Source organism: Phaenicophaeus curvirostris, chromosome 3 (assembly GCF_032191515.1).
Source record: "Phaenicophaeus curvirostris isolate KB17595 chromosome 3, BPBGC_Pcur_1.0, whole genome shotgun sequence".
NCBI lineage: Eukaryota > Metazoa > Chordata > Aves > Cuculiformes > Cuculidae > Phaenicophaeus > Phaenicophaeus curvirostris.
In genome coordinates, this window is record NC_091394.1 from 19,488,561 (window position 1) to 19,511,891 (window position 23,331).

At 38.5% G+C, this 23,331-nt stretch overlaps 1 protein-coding gene across 1 annotated transcript in view; it reads right to left on the reverse strand.

The window, feature by feature from the left end:
- Window positions 1–686: 686 nt before the first annotated feature.
- DAP (death associated protein) overlaps window positions 687–23,331 on the reverse strand; it is a 53,519-nt gene continuing 30,874 nt past the window's right edge. The window contains exons 3-4 of the mRNA XM_069853487.1: window positions 6,669–6,711; window positions 687–3,504 (exon numbers count right to left, since the gene is read on the reverse strand). Of these exons, the coding sequence (XP_069709588.1) occupies window positions 3,385–3,504; window positions 6,669–6,711 (163 nt within the window). The 3' untranslated portion in view covers window positions 687–3,384. The remainder of the gene's footprint in view (window positions 3,505–6,668; window positions 6,712–23,331) is intronic.

Consider the following 23,331-nt stretch of genomic DNA (forward strand, 5'->3'; position numbering starts at 1 on the left):
ATATTGTCCCCAAAACGTAATGAAGAAAGGTATTTTATTAAAAAACGTAGCACATCATTATGTGAATGCAGAATCTAAGGATGTAAAATTGCAATTGTCCCAGGGCAGTAAATCTATCATATCTGCACTGAATGATGTATATTTGTTGGATTACATACCTACTACATATATACTAAATACAGAATGCCCAAAGTATCAAAAAGCTGCCAGAAACACTGCAGCCATCTATCCAAACTCTTTTGTGAATCACCTGCGTTATGGCATGCAATATGTAATGTTAACTGCAATTTTAAGAGAAGCTTGCCACCTCTTCTGATTACAGTACTTTCTTCTTCTGAAAGAATAAAACTTGAAAAGCAATGGAAAATGCTAAATTTAATTTCCCTTACCATACTGATTTATTACCAAGTTTAGATTCTCTAGCTTTGCCACGATCAAGTGACGAATCTCCAATTTCATAGTGGAAACCAGCAACTCGCCTTCTAGCTGGTAGCATCTAGCTTTTATTTTAAATGAGACTGGATTATCCAGAACAGCTCATCCACTGTATCAAAAAATTTCCTAATCAATTTCACTGTCTATAAAATGTTGATTAGTCATGCAGCATTATGTAATAAAATACCATAAACCCCACAAACCCACACCCTGCTGATTTACATTACACTTACAGAAGAAAGAGCCTAATATAGAACTTCATGCTTTATTGTTGCATTATAGCCACATTGACAATGACAGAAAATGTCTTTTGCAATCATTTCAAGGTAACATCTCCTGTGATAGTATGTTGCTGTAACATATTTTAAAAGTATCGACAATCATCAGTAAGGCAATCCAGATCACAAGTTATGATTCTTTATTTTGGGCAAGGCAATGCTTTGGTAAGGACACCTATGTATAAACATGGATACCTCCCAGCAATATATAATAAGCTTTCATACAGAGACATTTTCTAACCATAAAGGAATTCCTGTACTCTAAAAGCCACTAAAGCTATCTTGAGAGTGATAATCCATTGTACAAACTTATATATCCATCTAAGTTATCAAAGACAAAATTCTGGTACTGTCTATATATGCTGTATATATTGCATTAACAACCAGGAGCAGTAGTTCATAATTCAAAACCGTGTTCCTAATTTTCAGTATTAGAATGGAAACGTGGCATTGCTTTCAGAAGACAGATAGAAATATGCATTTCTACCAGCTATTACTAGACGCAGAGTAGAGGTACCCAGTCCCACCTAATCGTGTGCTTCTACAATGAGGTTCATCTAGTTTTCCACTGCAGTCAATGGGAAGTGATTCAGCTTGTCTCGAAAGACACTTCCATTTGGTCAAAGACGCCATACCTAAACTCTACCAACTGTCTTGACTACATCACCATTGACTACAGCTGGAGTCCAGACTCTACCTCAGATCTAGGAGGCACAAGACTATCCAGCTCACTCTCAAGCCAGCAGCTACCAATACAAAGCAACTGCAATGATCTACTTAATTGCCTACACAGCATATTGACAGCTACTGGCTACATCACCAACAGGATGTCACAACTTTCTGTCCTGAATCTCCAAATGTTTCTGTCAGCAAACTACCTGGTGCAGATATTCCATGAGGCTCAACAATGTTACCCTTATAAATGAGTTACTCATATGTGAATTGTACACCCATGAGTGGCTACAAACAAGGCCTCAGACGTACCGACATCAGAAATGGTAAGCATATTTTAAAAATTATGCATATTCTAATGCAGAATAGTTCTTATAAACAACACTCATTCCTTAAGGCAAGTACGGTTATCTAATTAAATTGAAAATAAGGACTGTATACACAGATTGTACATCCCTCCTTAGTGCAGGATAAGGGTATATCCATGCATATCCTTTGCAAAACATCACTTTCATTTCAAGCCTGTGAAGAAATGGAAATGCCAGGTCCCTCTCACCCACATGAAGTGAGTTACTCCACTTGTAAAATGGGCCATATTTCATATAATTTTGTTGCTGTTGTTGTTTTAAATCAGCTACTCAGGGAATAATTACTTAATCTACAGTAATTTTTTAAAATGATATTATTAAAACTCTCCTCACTGTTTTTCTATGCTGTTTGGTTTTAAACACAAATGAACTAGTGAAGCCCTAAGTGACTCCAAGTTTTCAATGGTAAATGTTTGCACCACCAGCTCTGGCACTCACTCTTTTGACATTATTGTCAGTTGTATAAACCTAGAGAGTACTAAAAGATGTATTGCACTTGTAGTGAGTTAAAACCAGAAGTTCACTATAAAAATGTAGGTGGAATGTTTAAAAAATTGCTTTACTGAGTTTTACAGAAATGAGTTGCAGAAGGAAAATGATAGAGCTAAGTGATTTTGAACTGTGCAATCAAAAGAATTAATTATATGGCTAAAACTAATCCGATTGCTCTCTCTGAAAAGTAAGTTCTACTGTCCTTATTCACAATAAGTGACTAGGAAAAAACATGATGCACAACAAAGACCGGATCATATGTTTAGTAATGTTATCTCTTAATTTCAAACAGTGACCTCAAACTTTAAGTTAAAAAACAAAACCAGATTTTTTTGCCAGTCTATTATAAGTTCAGTTCTGGAGGGTCCTGAGATATTTCAGCTTGCTATTGGAACTGAGAAATCATCATCTCATAAAAATACAGCTCTCAGTGTGACCCATGAGATCACAAATCAGTTGCCCACAGAAGCAGTGTTCTTGTAACTCTGATTTATCTTCCCCCTCCACACCCACAGATGTCCAAATGGAGGAACCTCAGCAAGACCGTGTGAGTGCAAAGGGGTGTAAAGAAGATTAAGGTGGATTTCTGCCAACTTGAAAATATTTTTGGGCCCTTTTATCATCTCACTAGTTGAAATCAGAGGGCACAGTCTCTCAGATGTCATACTGTAGGATACCAAAGACTGCAGAGGTTCTATGTAATCAAGACAATCACCATTTTCTGCCTCAATGTACACAACAAGCTCCCTCCAGATAGTAAAGATACCAGTACAAAGGGGCTATTCTTCTTTACTAACACAAAAACTACACTAACTATCTGCTATTGCAATGGCACAACTAAAAGTACACATTTTAAGCCCTTTAATCATAGTATTCATAGTATAGTTTTATCTTGGCAATAAGAAAATCTTATAAAAAGCCCACCCTGATCAGCAAATACTTAAGAGATTTTTCCATTTGGGATAACAACTGAGTAGTGTCTTCATTCTTATTAACCCTTGAGAACTAAAGTAAAAGAAACAGCATTTTATTTTAGAGGTCAATTTTACTGATTTGACAGCGTGACTCCTAAAGCGTTCTCGTCTTCTCTCAAAAACTTATTCACTGATGGCAGTTTGGCTGAGATTTCAATGGAGAGCTCACTTGCGAGGCTGGTGAATGTGCTGTTTGATATGTTGTGGGTGAGGAAGCTTTTCCACAGAAGGATGTGGTTTCTGATGAGCCACCTGAGCCGCAGCTGGAGGAAAGTCCTTATCACCCTGTTCAAAAAACACACCAGGAGAAAATAAAGAAATTTTAAAAGTGTACTTTAAAAGTTCAAGTGGATCTAAGTTTTTAAAAATATGAAAAGCAGGTGGAAAAGTGTTGCATGTTACTCTGAAGACCCCCTGTAGAGATCCTATCTTGCCATTCTTATGCAACTTTCATTTCCTCCAATTACACACACCATGCAAGAACACAGTATCTTAAAGTGACCCAAGAGAACAGAAACCTCAACATTCCTATCTTCAGTGCTCAACAGCTCCTTGTGCTACGTTACTTTCACTGGCTCGGTACGGTCAGATATCCTTGACCTGTTTGGTTTTCACAAAGGAGCCAAAAAGAGACTATTTTACAAATAAGGTAAGGTAGCGTGAAAAAGTACCTGCAGTAGAAATCCTACCGTCAGATTACCAATTCTGTAGGAAGAAATGCAGTATCTAAAACTAATTCTAACTCAAATCTTAGGGCTGGCTGGCTCTTGAGTTTAACATACTCTTTTTAACTATGTCTGCTGGTGATAGTTGATCTTTAAGGTCCCTTCCAACCTCAACTATTCTATGATTCTATGTGCTGTTGTTAGGCAGGCTCAGTTCAGGTGTAACCCTTACACCACCTATTTAACACTGTCATTTCTAGGGTTAGTCCCATGAGGTTTTCAAACAAGCAATGGGAAACAAGTGCTACCATTGCTCACTGACACGGGGAGGAGAATAGCATCACAACTTCTTTCTTTAGCCACTGGGACAAACTTATAAACTAGAAACTCCCTGTGTTCCATCAGCTCACAGAGTAACAACATTACACACAAGTACTTTGTACAAAGCTGATGTCTCAGACTACCTGTTTCCCACCTGATCCCACTTCAATCTACTCCAAACTCTCCCTTCTGTTCTGACATAATTTCATTTTAATCTTGATCACTAGGCTACCTTTTTATATTTTTCATTTTTTTCTCGACTCTAAGTTTCTTCCAAGTTTCTTCCTGAGGCATGAAATTTTCTACTTTCTTTCCCCTGATCCTGCTGTTTGCCTTTCCCATACTTCTCTGACCTCTCACACCTTCTTGTTTCAAATAGGTGATGTGAATGTGGATCTTCTATGACTCATGGGTACTGTAGTGGTTGAGCAGATGACAGAGTCAGTCTGTAAACGCCTAACTTGCAATCAAAACATTGTAGAATAATTCAAGCTGGAAGGGACCTCAGGATGTCTCTAGCCCAGCCTCCTGCTGAAAGCAGAGCTAGCTGATCAGAACAACTTGCTCCAGGTTTTTATGCAGTCTGGTCTTGACTCCTAAGGACAGAGACTGAATAGCCCCTGCAGGCAACCTTCTCCACTGCCTGAATGCCCACACGGTACATTTTTTTTGTTTTTAATGTCTAATCAGGCCCTTCCATTTTAATTTGTGCTGTTGTCTCTTGTCTACTTGCCATGCACCACTCCAAACAATCTGGCTCCAGATTCTTGAAAACTTTGTTGTAGGTGTGGGAAGGCTGCTGGTAGGTCCTCCCAAAACCACCTCTTCTCCATGCTAAACGTGGCCTGTTTCCTCAGCCACTCCTCTTACGACATGCGAGCCAGCCCCCTGACTGTCCTGGAGGCTCTTCAGTGAACTCACTATGGTTTATCAACACCTTTCATACACTGGGGTGTCCAATATGGGATGAACTATTCCAAATGCAGTCTAAAGCGTGCTGAACAGAGGGGGATAATCCCTTCCTTCAATCTACCAGGTACTTTCCTGTTAACGCAGCTCACAATGCTGTTGAATTTGTTGCTGTCTTACATTTGACTGGCTCATGTCCAGCTGCTGCCTGCCATTCTTCCAGCCTGTTCAGGTTTCTCTGAGTAGCAGCCCTGCTCTCGAACTTAACTGTTCCTATCAATTTGGTGCCATCCACAAACCTGACGAGAAGTCTTCTGTCTGATAAAGACATTAAACAGGATAGGTCACAGTATATAAACCTTCACTTGACACTGGTGAGAACTACTGTATATCAAGAAACTTGAAAAATATAATTGAAAAATTACTCTGGGTTCAAAAAAGTCTTGGCAGGTTTTGTTTATTACATAGAGAAGAAATGTTGATACATTTGGTAGCTATAAAGTCTCAGAAAATAATAGAAGCAGTTTGCTCTTCATTCGTTAATTACAAAGCTGTGGCTGACAGCTTATTACCCTATCAATTAACTGATTAGCTAAACAAGAGCTACGTTACAAAATTAAGAAAATAGTTTCTTTCCATTTTGAGTCTTTTGCATGCCTACTAGACTTTGGGGTCTGTGTTTTTCACGTCTGAGATAAGTCACTCATAAAAAAAATATCACTACCCTACATCTGTTAAAGTTCTATTAAAATTACTAAACGTTAATGCAATAATTAGTTAGAAGTAATTAGGCATCTAAATGCCTAAATAGGTATCCACTTTGGTGCAGATGGAGGTCCAGAAAACACATTAGTGTGTGTCTACTATCCTTATGGGCTAGGGAAAACGGCATCAGCTCGCTCTTTCCACCTATGTGATCTGACACAACCACACAATCCTACCATAAACCACGTTACACAGCCTACTGATCTAAGGCCATCATGACAAAGGTGCACATCATAAAAAGACATGATAAAACCCCTGTCACAAAGCACAAGGCATGTATTACTGATCTTATGATTAATGGCTAGTTAATACTAATGATTAGCTTATAGTCCTGCCTGCTGTTAAATTCCAGGGAATAATGCCTTGAAGCCCAGGTACCTTGAGACACGTATGGCAGCTGAAAGACGTATCTTCAAACATGTATCTTTACAGACATTTTTTTTCAATGTTGCTCCTTATCACAGATCAAGCTATAGCAGCAGACTTACATGCAACTGCTTTCAAAGAAAATGAATGCAGTAATATCTACCCTAGATATAAAAAGAAAATCCAATAAAGTCCTAAAATTCTAAGTAAAATGATGGAAGTGATTTCAATAAATAATTTCAGTTTCACACAAAACCAAAAAGAATGCTCAAAGGGACTCTCACAAATATACAAAACAAACCCTCTTCTCATAAAAGAGGAAGAGGAATGAAAAAAAAGATTAATTTTGCTCTGATCAGTGATAATTCTGAGAAGCCTACAATCACTTTTGTATGACTGAAAGAAATTTAATGGCAATCTTACCCTAGCAATCACACCAGAGATGAACACCGCTGGTTTGGGTGGGCTGAAAAAAAAAAGAGTGATTATTAGTACAGATTATCTAGAAGGTAAAAATGAAGTACAGCGCATATACAATGCAAAAAAAAAAAAAACACCCAAAAAACTCCAACAAAAAAACTGTGGCATTTTTGGCAATTAATGAATGTTTCAAATAGACGAGATAAATCCTCTCTTCAAACAACTATTGCTTTCCTGGCACTTATTGCAGAATACACCTGTAGGTTTTGGTTGCTATTACTTCACATTAATCATGACAGCAGTAAAATGCTGGTCTGACAACACTCTGTTCCTCACTTAAAGCTGTGTATCTTTGTTTGCATTGGCTCCTTAATCCTCAAATTTTATACATAAGATGCCAGCAGTCATTTAGACTTTATGTATTTGTATTGCAACAATGAAAACTGTAGCTGGACTAAACTTACTTCTGTGATGGGAGAATAAAATAAAATTCCAAGTGTATATCTGTCAATCAAAAGGATTACGATTTTAAGTGTCAGAAAAAACCAGCACCCAGTACTTTAAAATCATATACTTTTCAAGCAGATATTTATCTACTTTATTACACAGAAGGGGAATTTTGTGTGCAATAAAATAAATGTAAAACACATAATGCAAAGTCTGCCCTGCTTTTTCATCTGCAGACCGTCCCTCACACCACCAGTAACAGACTCTCCACAGGCAGACAATGACTCTGAAGCTTTGCCAGCATGAGGGATCAGTTTCCCTGTGCCACTGATCTGCTGAACTGGCCACTTCTACATGGAAGCCAGAGTGCAGACAGGCTGCCACGTTTAACAGCTCAATCCTGGTAGTGGGCATCGTCACAGAGTCTATATTATATATTCTCAGCAACCTCAGTGTTCACCTGGGCAAGTAAACCATGTATGCACAGAGTCCGCAGAAGGATCCAGACCAGCAGCTCCAAAATATCTCCACCATACAGGTAATATATCTGTAAAAAACAATGTAACCTGAAGCACTGGAGAGGGAGGGTGGGTGTGGAGGTGAAGTTGTGCCTCTTTCTGAACATGTCCATAACTGAGGACTCGGAGCAGCTGATTCATTAGCTTGGACCATGAGAAGGGTCCTTACCCTGTGATGTTATGGTTGATGAGGTTGGAAAAGCACAAAGCAAACACAAGTCAAATGATTTATAAGAGGAACGATAATGATTATTATGATGCACTTTACAACTACACAGCCTGTAAAGATTTATTAATATTATGTTACGTGAACTTAAGGTAACAAGCAGCACAATATTAGATCTAGATAGAATGATCTAATAAATGTTGCCTGAGCCCTTTTCAGTCACAGTATTGCTACACAGTCTCTGAACACCCTAGCTATTCAAGCAAGACTGATCATCCCTTTGACAAATTTTTTAAGTCAGAAAGACAGGATTAGAAAAAAGGAGAAAGGAAGGAAATTCTGCTCTAAAATACTGCAGTTTAAGAGTACCTGTGATATTCCTGCAATGAGAAAGAATATTTTGATAGAGTATTAGATTTCTCCAATCTAATTTGCTGTTGGTATAAACTAATAACAAGCAAAGATCAACAGCAAAACACTTTCATTTTATCCTAATTGTACTAAGCCAATTAGTATGTTACAGCCTGCATGAGATTTCCTGGATGCTGAGTAACAAACTCAAACAAATAACTCTGACTGAGAAAACACAGATGTAGCGCAGTGGCTCAAGGTAGCATTCATAAACTAACACCATGACATTATAAAGGAAATGAACAGTAAATGAAAAAAAAAAATGTGTGGCAAGTTATTCTTCAACTATACATGAAATCTGGCTTTAGTCACACTCGGAGAAACAGTTACTTGTTTGACATTGTATTACTAACAATATTGGATAGTAAGAAACTAAAATCAGATGGGTTTTTTTCCTTGTATTCTTACTATGACCTTTCAGTCTTCACTATGCTTGGATGATGCATGAAATTGAAGTCAACATTTCCAACAAAAAAGAGCCTATACTTGCTGAATGTGCTAAGGCTTGTCTGCCTACCACCTGCTGTCTGTTCTGTACTTCTTGCTTTAAAAACAAGTTAAATGCTCCATGGGTTTGGCCAAAAATGACAGCCAGAAGGAATCAATAGCATAATAGCTGTTTCAAACATAGTTTTACCTGCTGCAAATAAGTCTTCTTAGAAGCCCTGGTGTCCCCAGCTTTCAAATGCCAAATTCTCTGGGTACAAAATAAAGCTGTATAAAGTTAGAATACCTGATGCATTTTTGTACTTATTTTTACTTAGTTGTATGCTCTTTTGTCTAAGGAACTAGGCTGAGATCCTATAAGGACCATTTCAGAATCGGCTAAAAATCCAGCTTGAGGTTTATGTTTCAGGCAGCACTGCAGAATTAGCTACCATATTTTTATAAAGAAGGCAAAACCCAGTAATACTATTTTCTTGGTAAAAACTATAGTAAACTATGGTAAAAAACTTCAGATATAAAGCATCTGTCTTGAGCTCTACGATGAAATAAGATGTTTAGTTTTGCTTAGTTTTGTTTGTATGCAATTGGTTCTGGGACTGTCTTCAATTGCACTGCCCAAGGAACAGGACACTAATTAGGAGTATCCCACAGGTATATGCTAGGCATCAAAACACCTCATATGAACTTGTCTAATGTTAATGTGAAACATTTTATGATAGCACAGGACAGTTCACTGACATAGAGGGAACAACACATTAGGAAATCAGAGTTGTAAAAATGTATCTAAATATAGACGCAGCTAGAACAGATTTGTCCTCCACTTTGTTTGTTCTCTCCATGGCTTTTTGATTAGACCCTTCTTGTTTCATGCTACATTTCCAACTTCTACATGGAAGAACTAACGGGAACGTTGACCTGGCTTCCAGCTCAAACACCTCTAAGCTCCATCCACAAAGATCTTTTATAGAAAACCCAGCATTCATTTCTGGCTGAACTGAGTTCCCATATCCAGCTGCAGGCACATGCTGTAATGAGGTTTCACCTCTTAATTTATTGCAAAGGCAAAATGCTTTGCTTCTATAGAAGACACCTTATTTTTATGCATTAATTATCCCTAGTAGGGGAAAAAAAAAAACCAGAAAGCTGGCCAGAAATGCAAAAGATTGAGTGTCTGTATTTAAGTTCTACATTAAAGCACTGGCTTTCCCCTCATTTCTACTAGATTACATTTTCCTTTAAAAATGTAATGTTATCAGTTGGTGAACTATAAAACCAGAATCAGGCATATATAATCACAATTCTATACTAATGAAGAATTCAACGGATCAGAGAAAGGCCTGGATAACCCGTCACTGATTCATGCTTTAATTTCTGTCTTAATGAAAGAAAACTTTCTTCAGACGAATGGCTTCACGCTGTATCAGTCTCTACTGTCAGGCTCTCATTGGCTTTTGTGGACCCATATTAGCTGCCAACAGCATAACTCTGTAATTGCACTCTGAGACATCAACTGGGATTGCAGTATTGCAGCATCACTCACTATCTTTCCCAAGGACCTACTGAAAATAGAAACAAAAATGGAGAATATGCACAGGCTCTCATCACTACGTTTGTAAAACGCTTTCAAGTGCTTTGAATTCTATTGGTGTTTTATGCAAAGCACAACCTACATTTCCAGTATTTTGTAAGCTGTGATGGTTGCTTTGCGGATATACTTAATCTGATGAAAATTGGTTTGACAGATGTTGTTTTGAAGATGCAGTATTGCTTTGTCTAGACGTCAGTAAACAAGAAAGCAAAAAAAAAATATTACTTTCTGACAAAAACTGATTTTGTTTATATATATACGTGCTTTACAGCCATATAATGCATACATTTTTTATTAAGTTAAATAATAGCCAAACCCAATATTGTGTAAGGAATACAATGGCGTGTTTGCCACAACTGCTTCGAGTGTGTCAATACTTGCCAAGCAAATTCTGAATTTATTATAACATATGGAGAAAAAGACCACATCTGTTAAGATCTGAGTGTTCAAGGAACTTAGCCTGATTTTACATATGTGATGCTGCTAAGAACTGCACCTGTTCAACATCAGACTCTCTACTGGATTAATTTATCCTCATTGTCTTCAAATAAAATAAAGATTTCTGTTATTTCATAATACTTAGCTTAAATAAGAACTTCATCTGACATTGTGAGTAAATCACAAAGATGATTGAATAGTTGAAAAGATCATTAACTAGATGAAATGAGGCATTAATAATACTAAAATCTTATGCCTTCACCTTAAGGGATTGGTTGAACTGAAGTCTGACAGACATACTGTAAAGACATAGTGACATTGGAATTACTGTGAAATCTCCTACAGGACATAGGATATACATAGGGCAGACGACTACTTATCCAGCTCCATTTAAAACACAAGCTGAATATATTAGTATTCTAAATTAACATGAAATTTTATTGCTGTATGTATCTATACATGCAGTGTATGGGCACACACGTGCAGAGGCTATGCATGTATGCATACACAGATTACACAGACTCGTAGCTGTTCAAGAGCAACTCCAAACGCAGGAAAGAGCTCGGCATGTTCCCACAGCTATACAGGGGATGAACGCCTGCAGCCACTCAGATTTGGGGCATCTGAACTGCGTACTGCACTGTTACCTGATGGGATGAAACTGAATCTGACGACAGTTTCCAGTAGCAGGTTAAATGGCAGATCCAATCTGGAGGAAGGACTATGAGCACTGCTCAACATGCAATCCAAACCAAAAGCCTGCGTTTAGAGCTGACAAACCAGGAAACAGAACCATATATACAACCATTCCTTCCCACGTGAACTATAAAAGCTCCTGAAAAGGGAAATGGTTATTACCTGCAGCCAGCTGGTATAGAAGGCTAGTACTCCATATTCACTAGCGATGAGACAAATCAAACCAACTTGCTAAGACAAATACAGAATGAGAAAATGTAATTGTAAAAATAGTGCCTTACAGTATACCTCCTTTAAAATACTGTACTCAGTCCAGGAACACCATAACACGGAATTAGAGCAGAAAGAGTTGAGAAAGCATGGAGAACCTTGAGGAAAGAATATGAGGAAAGAATTAGGAACTATTTGCATTCAGTATACTAAAGAGTGGAGAATATTGTTTCCGTTTACCTACTTTATGGCAGTACATGCAGAAAGTAACACTTCAAGAAAGCGGAAGACATACATTTAAAACTAATTACAGCAGATACTTTTAAAATACCACAGAATTTTAATGCAGAACCTCCTGAAAATAAGGCAGTATCAACATCAAGAGTTTAAAGAAGTTCAGATACTTCTTTATAGCAGTGATTACTTGAATTTACACAGTTGCCTTTGATTTTGGCATTGTCTGAGAAAATAATTTCCATTACAATTAAAAACACATTTCTCAGCAACAGAGTAAAGCTAACAAGCACACTGCTCACCAGCTTGCCTGAAATACTTTCCCATTTGTTATAATAAATTTAGGTTATTAATTTTCTGGACAGAAAAGTAATAATTAGTCTGACTGACTACCAGAGGAAAATATTCTAGCCAACTACTTGGGGACACACAGTATCTGATAATCTATGACAATTTATGCTGTTGAGATCATTTATTTATCTGTCATAGCTTTCAAACCTTTAAGATCACCCACAGGATGGCACTGTTGAACCTCTAAGTATCACATACAGTAAGTAGGGAACATTCTTAAAAGAAATCCAGGTGGTGTGGAAAACACTAAAACAACTGAAAAGCAATGCCTCCCCTTGACGCCAAATCTCGATAAAATCTAGTACATATACACACACACACATTCATACACATACTTACAGACACTCCTTTTGGAAAACAATTTTTTTGTCCCTGTGGATTGGTCTATGCCCAATGAGCTAGCTTCCAACTCTACTAAATAGCTCCTCTTCCTATGCAGCCAAAATTAATGTAAGTTTCAAGGAAGAACTCAATGCCCTATCAGGAAATTTTAATGACTATTTGTTTTGCTATGGACATACAAGCAAATTGGGTGTCCTGATCTTTTAATGAGGTGGTAAATCACTGGCTGTTATATTTAATAGCAACTGATTGACATTAACTGTTCTCACATTCATGTCGAAGTATTGCTGCATGTGGCCTGATTAATCTCACCAGCCTCTTATTCATCTTTGTTTTTAGTGCATGTGTTAACTGTAAAAGAAAATGATTTACGAAATATGTCCAACACCTCTTTTCTATACTGTTGCACGCTACATTGCTATCAAGGAGTAAATTTCTCTTTCATGCCTTCTTCTGATCACAAAATGAAGATTTATGTATTTCACCCTTTACACAGACTCAGAGGATTTACAAATAGTCCCTAATTCTCCAGCTGCTGGTTCACGGGTTATCACAGTATCTACATTAGCTCCTAGTGAGCATTAATGACAAACTTCTCACAGGCAGTGACTGCAGCATTAGCCCAGTTAATATCTGTAGTCACTTAACTGCAGAAAAATGAGAGCTATGAAAACTGATGTAAAGCAAGCAATACTTAAATGGGGTTACAACTCAAGGGGAACTCGAAAATAAGGAATGAAATAGGATAGACTGTAAGCATTTGCACAATGGCCAGCAAAGACCATGGTGCAAAGGGGAGAGATGACCAAGTCCTCCTTGTATCAGTCAAATGGTCAAGTGTATATCCATGTGTGTTCTCATGACAGTAACACACTTCCATAAGGATATCATGACCGTGTACGTGCAGTGCAGCATCTCAGCTGGAGAAGCACATTAGCCAGTTGAAGCACTGCTTCATCTTTCATCTCTGAGTACATGGAAGATGGAATAGAACTGCTGAAAAAACAGCTGTACTAGGAATTCCTGACCAATTCAATGCGTCACTCCTGGGAAAGCACTGAGTACAATAAAGGGCACTGCGGAAGGTCATGAAGACTCTGATGCTATCAGATGTTGTGCTGATGATTGTGTGAGTTGGACAGGAACTTGCTTTAGTTCAAACACTTCTAAAGTTATTGACACAATTCTTCTTATTCTTCAGTGGCAAGCGGCATTCCTAGAGGCACAAATCTTGTCATAGGAATAAGACACAAATTAATGCTGAAACCTGGAATTCCTCTTAATTCAGACATAGAAAACAAAGAAAACAATCTTTAAATAGCTAATCTTGTATTTAAAGCTCATAAAGGTGCAACAGAAGACAGAATTAAAAAACATTTTAAATTCAACAGCTTACTATTAATAGTAAGAAACCACCTAACCCCTAATAAACTTAGCCCTCCTAGGTTTTCAAAGTGAAAAAAGACAAGGAACGAAGTTCTCTAGAAGGGATTCAGACAAGGGTGCATCTTTGTTTAAATGAACTTGGAGAAACGTAATTTCTCCACTTAAGCATTGACCTCCATCGACCTGAGAAGAAGCAACCACTTCATTCTTCTACTACCATTACTACGCCTGCTGCTGCGCTGCAGCGGTCAGAAAGGCAGCATCTTCATTTTCCATCCAGAAACTTCCAGTCACCTGAATACAATCAGAACAGTCTATTTCTTCCACATTTATCTTAAGGATTTATATCAGAAGGTCAACATCAGATATTACTACAATCATCTGCAAAACACCCAGTAATGTCAATAAGACTGGAACTTAGTACCAAAAAAATACACAGAAAATGACCTTGGAGAAATCAATAGCAATGGGATTCAAAGCATTATGAAGTGAAGGACTTCCAAGAGGAGTTCTTAGATGGTAAGCTTACACTCAGAGTGAAATAAGTGTCTAGCTTTTTGAAGTGGTAATAAGAGCCATGACAATACAAATGGATAACAGATCAATGTGCTTTAAAACTGAATATAGTTCTATAATAGTACCCATTCATTTCAATGGGATGTAGAAATATTAAAGCAACTACAAACTTCAGAATGTCAATATCACAGTGATTCTTCTGTTAATCTAACAAAAGCAATCGTTAATTTTCTAGTTCAGACTGTTTGATTTGTGCTCCATTTGTTTGAATGGCCTTTAATTGCTTTAATAACAGCTAAAAAGGTTCATTTCCTTAAGGAAGTACTATAGCACCTGCAAGACGGCAGCTAACCACGTGGCAACATTACCTTGTATGATACAGAACAGGGTTCGACTACCTTCTTTCTGCTTGTGATGCACACATAGCTTTACTTCTTCACTTTGCTTCCACAGGACAAACAGATCAGTCTTTGATGAACAAAACCAAAACAAGCGTGCATGGTCTCAACTAAGTTTACACTTATTAAACAGCAGCAATACTGCTAGTACTATATACTGGTATTTTGTACTAGTATTTTAGACTGGTCATTTCTGCACAGATGACAACGTGGTAAAAGAAAGACAGTAAAAATGACTCATTTTACTTTAGTGCTGTCTGAAGTTATGTTTCTGTAGTTCTATTTGAAGGGTGTTTTCAACAAGAACACATATTTTTCAAAGCATCTACCTAGTGGTAGTATCTCTGGCCACTGTCTGGATGTTGTGACAAGTGACAGTATAATAATGGGAGTTGACTTAAGAAATCATTAGCCTACTCACCTTTGAAATCAGGGACAATGGGCATAAGTAAAATGTACTACTTATTTAAATAATAAAGTGTACCCATCTAAGTATCAATTTAGGTCAGATTAGCTACAGAATTTTTTTTCTAAAGATCCCTTGATTCTTCTGTATGCTTCAAAGGGCCATTTCTGTCATCCTGTGTGTGCTTGGACATATAAACATTTAAATTAATAGCTTTTTATTTGCTAATGAGACAGGATATACATTTTGCAGAAGACTATTAACATGCAAATATAGAGATCTCGCCTGATTCAGTCTATGTAGTTCAACAAAGTAACGGAGTCCCAGTACATCAGCGTAAAAATGAATGAAAACGCATGACACCGCAATCCGATTTTCAAACAATTAAGAAGTGGAAATAGTAATTGTTACAGAAAGTGCACTTTCTATCACAGACATACATAACCAGATGTGCGCATTAGTAAACACTATAGTACATGACTGTTCATAATGTGGTAAAACTTAATGGCAGCCTACTCTTCATGAATTCTCAAATTCTGAAGAAATACTTTGTATATATGAGACATTGCCACTTATCTCTTGGTTCCATTACATTCCCTTATTTCTCTTCCCATCATTAAGACTTCCCAATTTGCTGGATGTACAGCTAAGCATCTGTGTAACACTGATTCTTTATTTCAAGAATTCAGTATAAAACACATTGCCATTTAGTTTTCACTACAAAAGCAAGCGGTTAGAGGGAGCTCAAGATCTGCAGTAGCAGGAACCAAAGAAAAATTTTTACTGGTGCTTTTTGGCTGAGGGTACATGGGAGGTGTTGATCCTGTCCTCCCCATTCCCTCCACCTCTAGCTACCTCTAATAGTCCAAGTGCTAGCTCCCAAACCAACAGGTTTTTTGCTTGTTTTCTGTTTTTTGTTTGCTTTTGTTTTGTTTAATAACAATAGGTTAATTGTGCACAATGCCAAGTTAATCAACAAATTTTCTAAGGAGTGATGACTTTGGGTAACATATCAAAAGCTGGTGCTTTGCAGAGAAAACATCTCTGTCAATTACAGCATAATCACTTCACATGTAAATAGAGAGGATAAGGAATTTCAAACTTGCAACAACCACATTTTGCTCCAGGCTGGAGTGTAAGAGGATCTGATTCCGCTGAACGCTTCTGAATTCACGTGATGTTAGAAGCAGCTGAAAACTTTTGCAATAAGTCTTCAGAATACTTTACAGGAACTGCACCATTATGGACCTTAACTTTCTTCTTTTTTTTTTTATAGAAGACTTAGGAAGAAAATTAAAGATACACTGGCCTGAGACTGCTAAGTCAAAGAACACCAAGAAAGGATTCAAGTGGTTAACCTGCTCGCGTCAAGAGAACGTATCATAAGAGAGACAGGGACAGCAGAAACCATACTGATAGAAATAAACATATCTGAGAAAGGTTCCACACTCCATTAATGCTCTAAAGTCTGGTCTCATAACTTACAGATAAATCTTTTTAAAAAAAAACAAACAAACAAAAAACCCCTTAAGTTTTCATCTAATTGAAAAATAGAGATCATGATTTAAGCTTATTATTCTAATCAGACAAAAATTCTGATAAATATATACACAATAAATAGGGAAGACAATGGAAAGCAACAAAGCTATAGGAAACAATAACACATTTTTGAAAGTGTCTATCTGCGGTCACTTTTCTTGGTCTCAGTGATTCCCAGAGCACCCATCACATGGTAGATGCAAATCAAGTGGTGAAGTGAGATGACAATTTAGGCTACTCCCAGACAGATAATGCTGGGGTCCAATAAATATCCACTCTCTGATGGAAGCTGAAAGAAATAAGTCAGGTGGACTACTACAGTTTTTTGATCACAACCTGGCAGTTACGTTTAAGAACCCAGAATAAGAACATAAGAAGCCAAATTCATACCTGATACATTTACTGCTATTATTTGTTGTATTCACTTATAATGATAGTCCTCCTTTCACATTATTTCCTGAGATGACATTTGATAAAGTGGTACGTGCAAAATTTTAATTAGCAACCCTGATTCTCCCTTCATGTCAAAGACCCACCCATTCATTCTAAGTTTATCATCGCAAAAAATCAAAACAAAAGTCCAGGTGTAAAAAGAACAACCTTAATTTAACAAAATGCCAAGCCATTTTCTAATTTTCACCCTCTATATTTATGGCAAAATTTTGTTATTTACCAATGTGGCATTCCTATTATTAACCTGCACTTTCAAGACTGAAGGCAGACCCCTTGTGTATACTTGCTCAGAATACTTGCTGCTATGACATTAAAATTGACAGGAGGGTATTGGGCTCCTGTCATGTTTATTTAAAATCTTTATAAAGAAGTCGTCCATGGAGACATATCCTAGGCACCCAGGTGACAGCAATGCTATTGCTGCCACATAATGGCCAGCTGCAAACTGAAGTTTAATTTCATTTTTGTCTATAAGAGGGATCTCTTCTAGCTATTTCCAGTTGCAAAGAAAGAGAAATTTCCACAAACTTTACAGCAGGGATCCTCATTCGTTACTGTTACACATCAAGAGAATTAGAAAGTAAAAAGTGTATAGGAGCTTTAAGCCAGAAAAGGTAGCTTTGGTAAGAAGCTCTGCTGTGAAGAACATTAACATTTCCTGATGTAACATGGAGAGGATAACAACACAATCCACAGTTCAGAAAAGACACAGTGCAATCATGCTACTTGATCTGTGAGTGGAAGCAAGAGGACAAGGACAGATAGCTTAACAATTTTGTAAGTACTGTGCAGAAGTACAGCAGGAGAGGAAACTGTAGAGGCAAGGGGAGAGAAAGGATAGAGAAATGAGAAGAGAAGAAAAGAAAGGAATGAGAAAGAGATATCTTCTCTTTTGGAAATACTGCTGAGTAAACATCAGGAAAAAATTCCTAAAACACAGTGGAAGTACAAGCTCCTGTGACCAGCCTACATGACAGGGCAGAAGAGACATCCAGGGACATTCTTAATGTTATAAGGTATCTTGTTTTGTAGACAACAGTCATACTAGAGAAAGCACATGAAAAGACAATGCATAAGTGCCACAAAGTGCTTTGATGTAGATACCAAAGGGTATCAGTAACAGGCATGTTGCTGCAGGCTTACCACCTCATCCAGACAAAGAACTCTGCTATGACCTTGGTAAGGTTACAAAGAGAGAAAACACTGGAATACAAATATTGTTCCTCCTCCCCCTTTTCTGCGGGGGTGAGCTAACTACAGTCACATATATGCAATCCCCCCCAACACACTTTATTGACGCCACATGAAGAAATGATTGAAGTGTTTTGTAGGCTATACAGAAACAAGGAATCCTCTCATCCTCTTGAAAGAGAGCACCAGGCAACAGATTTGCAACTCCTCTGAAAACCTCTGATAACAAGCCACCAAGCATCTACATACAAGTTCTGGTACCTCTGCTACTTCCAGAACCCTAGTTTTCATATGGACCACTGGAGAACCTCAGTCTTTTATGAATCAAAAGATTATGACTTGAGCATTTGAAATAGAAAGCCCACAACTGTCCACAGCTGAACAAAACTGCATAGGAAATTGCCCAGTCTCTTTATCTGTTCTGTGCTGGCATGGTACATCCATGACATGATAGAAAAGATACACCTAGCATTATTTCTAAGGGGGAGCTATGATCACTCACAGAAGTAACAGAAGTCATGCTGGTTTTAGTCTGCATTCGCTTTGCAGAGCTTCAAGTAACAGTAGGGTGTTAACACAGAATGGCAACACTACAGAAAACATGAGCTATGCCAACTGATTAAGCAAGTCCACCCTGAAGCAATTCCTTTCTGTCTTTCTCTAGGTCTTCCAGACTGGCAAGCAGCCTTCTCTTAGCTTTCTCATCAACCAATCCATGTTCAGAAAGTTTCATTTTAATTTCACTTAGTGTTATCTCACTGTCACTCTTGGCATATGAAGCAACCTGATCAGCTGTTACCGTTTCTTTTAGGTATGGTAATCTTGAGGAACAAATTAATTAAAAACTTAAGCCAGGCTGACAGGTGTGACTATTCAGTGGTGTTTTTTTAATGGAAATGCATATTTAGAACTTCAGAAAGGCTTGTAATTATTTCAGGTATGTCAGGTTTTTGATCAGATCAAAAAATTAACATAGCAATTCGAAGACGCACTTTGGTGGTGTTTGTGTCCTTGGAAAACCTATTCAGTATCTCGGCTATTGTGCAAATAATGCAATGGTTTCAAAAGCAGTTTTCAAACTTGAAGTCTGTACTTTCATTAATATACCCTGCTGCAATTTCCAAAGGGGTAAGGCATTCACAATTTCCCTTGATTTAAACAGGAACGCTGTACCTTTGAACACAGAGTGAAAAGTATCAAGTAAGGTACTTGCACTTGAGAAACCACTTCAAAATTTTCAGTAGAATATGCAAGTTAGCCTTCATAATCACTGTCGAAGAAGCATGACAAAAGGGAAACATTTGATATAAACCTTAGGTAAAATGTGCAAAGATTTTGAGCATGAATTAACAGATTAAACAGGACCATGTGTGCCACCTCACACATATTCTTGAGTTTTAGCCTATATAGTCTAGTTTTGAAAAGCTAACAGATATTTTCCTATAAACAATTTGGTTGTAGTGATAAGGAAATAAAATATTGAGCAAAATGTGGATTTGACAGCTCAAGAGATCATAGTCCTTTAAAGTACAGAGCAGGTAATGCAAGCAAAGGCCAACTCAGACACCAGTGCTAATGTGACCTTGACCCTGGCCTGCACTTTAGTATCTTCCTTAGTAGTTTATCTGACTGCAGCTTATGCTCCCTTAGCAGTGCCCATAAACAGACGCCAGGCCACAGATATCACTCTCATCACTACATTGATGTATTGGTTCAGTGCTTAGAGCAGGCTGCCTCTGGAGGTTCAAATGCCCATAGCAGCTTGCAGCATGCTTCACACTGAAAATCAGTGGCTTTTTCTTTGTTTGTGGAGCATGTCATTGTGCATGGGTTTTTTTTGGCACACAAAATGCACTCATCTGGCACTGGCAGTCTGTTGATCAGATCTCAGACCAGATAGTTTGGACCAGTAAAATTTTAGAGATAACCAGGAGGTGGCTCCCTACTGTGCCACCACCAACCTGATTCGTTACATCTGGGGAGGCCTCTGTAAGACGTCACTCTGAAAAGGGCAGGTGGCTCTCCTGGATCATCCAGTCTCTAACATGCTGCTTGGGTGGTTCTTCCCCAATAGTGGCATAAAGGATAAGTGCTTCCTCTAAAACCATTCTTACTAAAGGTCTGTCACGACACTTCAGACTGATTTAAAATTGCTGGCTTGGATTATATTGCTCCTTTAATCTGATATGTATCTCTGAAGTCTGCTCAGAGTATTGGAAACACTCATTCCTAACCCCTTCCCTGTACATGCTATTTATAGAGTTGCCAGGGAAGGTCACGGAACAGGTGATCTTGAGTGTTATCACACAGCAAATGCAAGATAACTGGGTGATCAGCCCCAGTCAATGCAGGTTCATGAAAGGCAGATCCTGCAAAACTAACCCAATTGCCTTCTATGACAAACTGACTCACCTACTGCACGAGGGAAAAGCTGTGGATGTAGCATACTTGGATTTCAGTAAAGCCTTGGACACAATTTCTCACAGCATTCTGCTTAAGAAACTGTCAGCCTCTGGCCTGGACAGGCGCACACTCTCCTGGGTGGAAAACTGGTTGGATGGCCAGGCCCAAAGAGCTGTTGTGAATGGAGCCAACTCCAGCTGGAGGCCAGTTATAAGTGGGGTTCCCCAGGGCTCAGTGCTGGGTCCAGCCCTGTTCAATGTCTTTATCAATGACCTGGATGAAGGCATCGAGTGCACCCTTAGCAAGTTTGCAGATGACACTAAACTGGGAGGTAGTTTCGATCTGCTGGAGGGTAGGGAGGCTCTGCAGAGATCTAAACAGGCTGGACTGCTGGGCTGAATCCAATGGCATGAGGTTTAACAAGGCCAAATGCCGGGTCCTGCACTTGGTGCACAACCCTGTGCAGTGCTACAGACAGCAGGAAGAGTGGCTAGAAAGATCCCTACAGCAGAGGTATCTGGAGGTGTTGATTTGACAGCTGACTGAACATGAGCCCAGGTGTCCAAGAAGGCCAATGGCATCTTGGCTTGTATCAGAAATGGTGCGGCCAGCAAGTTCAGGGAGGTTATTCTGCCCCTGTACTCGGCACTGGTGAGACTGCACCTTGAGTACTGTGTTCAGTTCTGGGCCCCTCACCACAAGAAGGATCTTGAGGCTCTGGAGCATGTCCAGAGAAGAGCAATGAAGCTGATGAAGGGATCAGAGAACAAGTCTTATGAGGCGCGGTTGAGAGGGCTGGGGTTGTTTAGCCTTGAGGAGGCTAAGGAGAGACCTTATTGCTCTCTACAACTCCCTGAAAGGAGGTTGTAGAGAGGAGGGTGCTGGCCTCTTCTCCCAAGTGACAGGAGACAGAACAAGGGGGAACGCCCTCAAGCTCCACCAGGGGAGGTTCAGACTGGATATCAGGAAAGAAGTTTTCACAGAAAGCATCATCGGGCACTGAAACAAGCTGCCCTGGGAGGTGGTTGATTCACCATCCCTGGAGGTATTTAAAAGACGGGTGGATGTGGTGCTCAGGGACACGGTTTAGTGGCAGACAGGAATGGTTGGACTCAATGATCCAGGAGGTCTTTTCCAACCTGGTGATTCTATGATTAAAACTGTCTTCAATGATTCTGCTTGTTTTTGAGAACTCAAAGAACCACCAAGTTCTTCTAGACAAATGATACTGAAAGAACTAATAAAACAAATTACAGAACTTAAACTACAGAGTAGTCCACAACACAACCACTAAATGGCTGAGACTGGTAGGGACCTGTAGAGGTCCTCCAATCCAAATCCCTGCTCAAGCAGGGACACATAGAGCAGGCTGCCCAGGACCCTGTCCAGAGAGACTCTGAATATCTCTCCAAGGAGGGAGATGCCACAACCTCTTTCTACAACCTGTTAGTGCTCAGTCACCCTTACAATAAAAGTGTTTCCTGTAGTTCTGAGGGAATCTTCTGTGTTTCACTTTGTGCCCATTGCCTCTGGTTTATGATCAATCCATGCTGACTACTCCTGATCATCATCTTGTCCTTCCAGTACCTGGAAATGGCTTCCAGAATTAGCTGCTCTACTACCTACCCAGGGACTGTGGTGAGGCTGACTGGTCCGTAGTTCCCTGGCTTCTCCTGCCTGCCTTTTTTCAAGTGTTTATAAATATCAGGAATTTCCTTCTCTCCTTTGCTGAAAGAAATATAATTCTTATTCTAAGAGTTTCTCTTAGGTGCTTCAAGAAAACAAATACACTATTGTAAGGGTGGGACTGAAATGTCAAAAATATGAATAAGGTGTTTTCTTCTTCAAAATGTTTCATTTTCATTTAGCTTTTAACTTACCTGAATCTTTTAAGCGCCCACTATAGTTCCATACAGAGCAATCAAAACTTTTAAAATTGAGACTTGCATATCAGATTGTGCAATGATTATTCTGCAATAAATACCAAAGATGATTACTGAACAAGGAACTCACAAAGTGTGCAATATTCACATTTATTTTTTTTTATGGTTTAGCATTAACTACATACATGTATACTCTTCTGTGAAAAGCAGCAGAACAGTGGACTTCAGCAGTAGTACATTTACTTGATAAAGAATCTTGTGATATAGGTCAGGTCTTTGAAGTTATAATATATAAAAATTGGTTTTACATAGTGCTGTTTATACAACAGAATTCAATTTCCTCCTTCCTTGTATTTATGAATTCAACTTCTGCAGAAAACAATTCAACCATTCTAATATCCTCATCTAACAGATGAGAGACTGAGGTATGGAAATGTCAAGAATTACTATATGGAGTATTACTATTTCAAGTAAGACGTACAACTAATACTAAGAAAGTATTGTGTTACTGAGATAAGGTCTAGATAAACTTTCAACTCCCGAAACTGCCTGGGAAAGATTCATGTAAAATTGCTGGTAGGTAAACAAATTGGGAAGCATGGACCTCCACAGTCAACACCGTTCCTCTTCAGAGAAACTATGT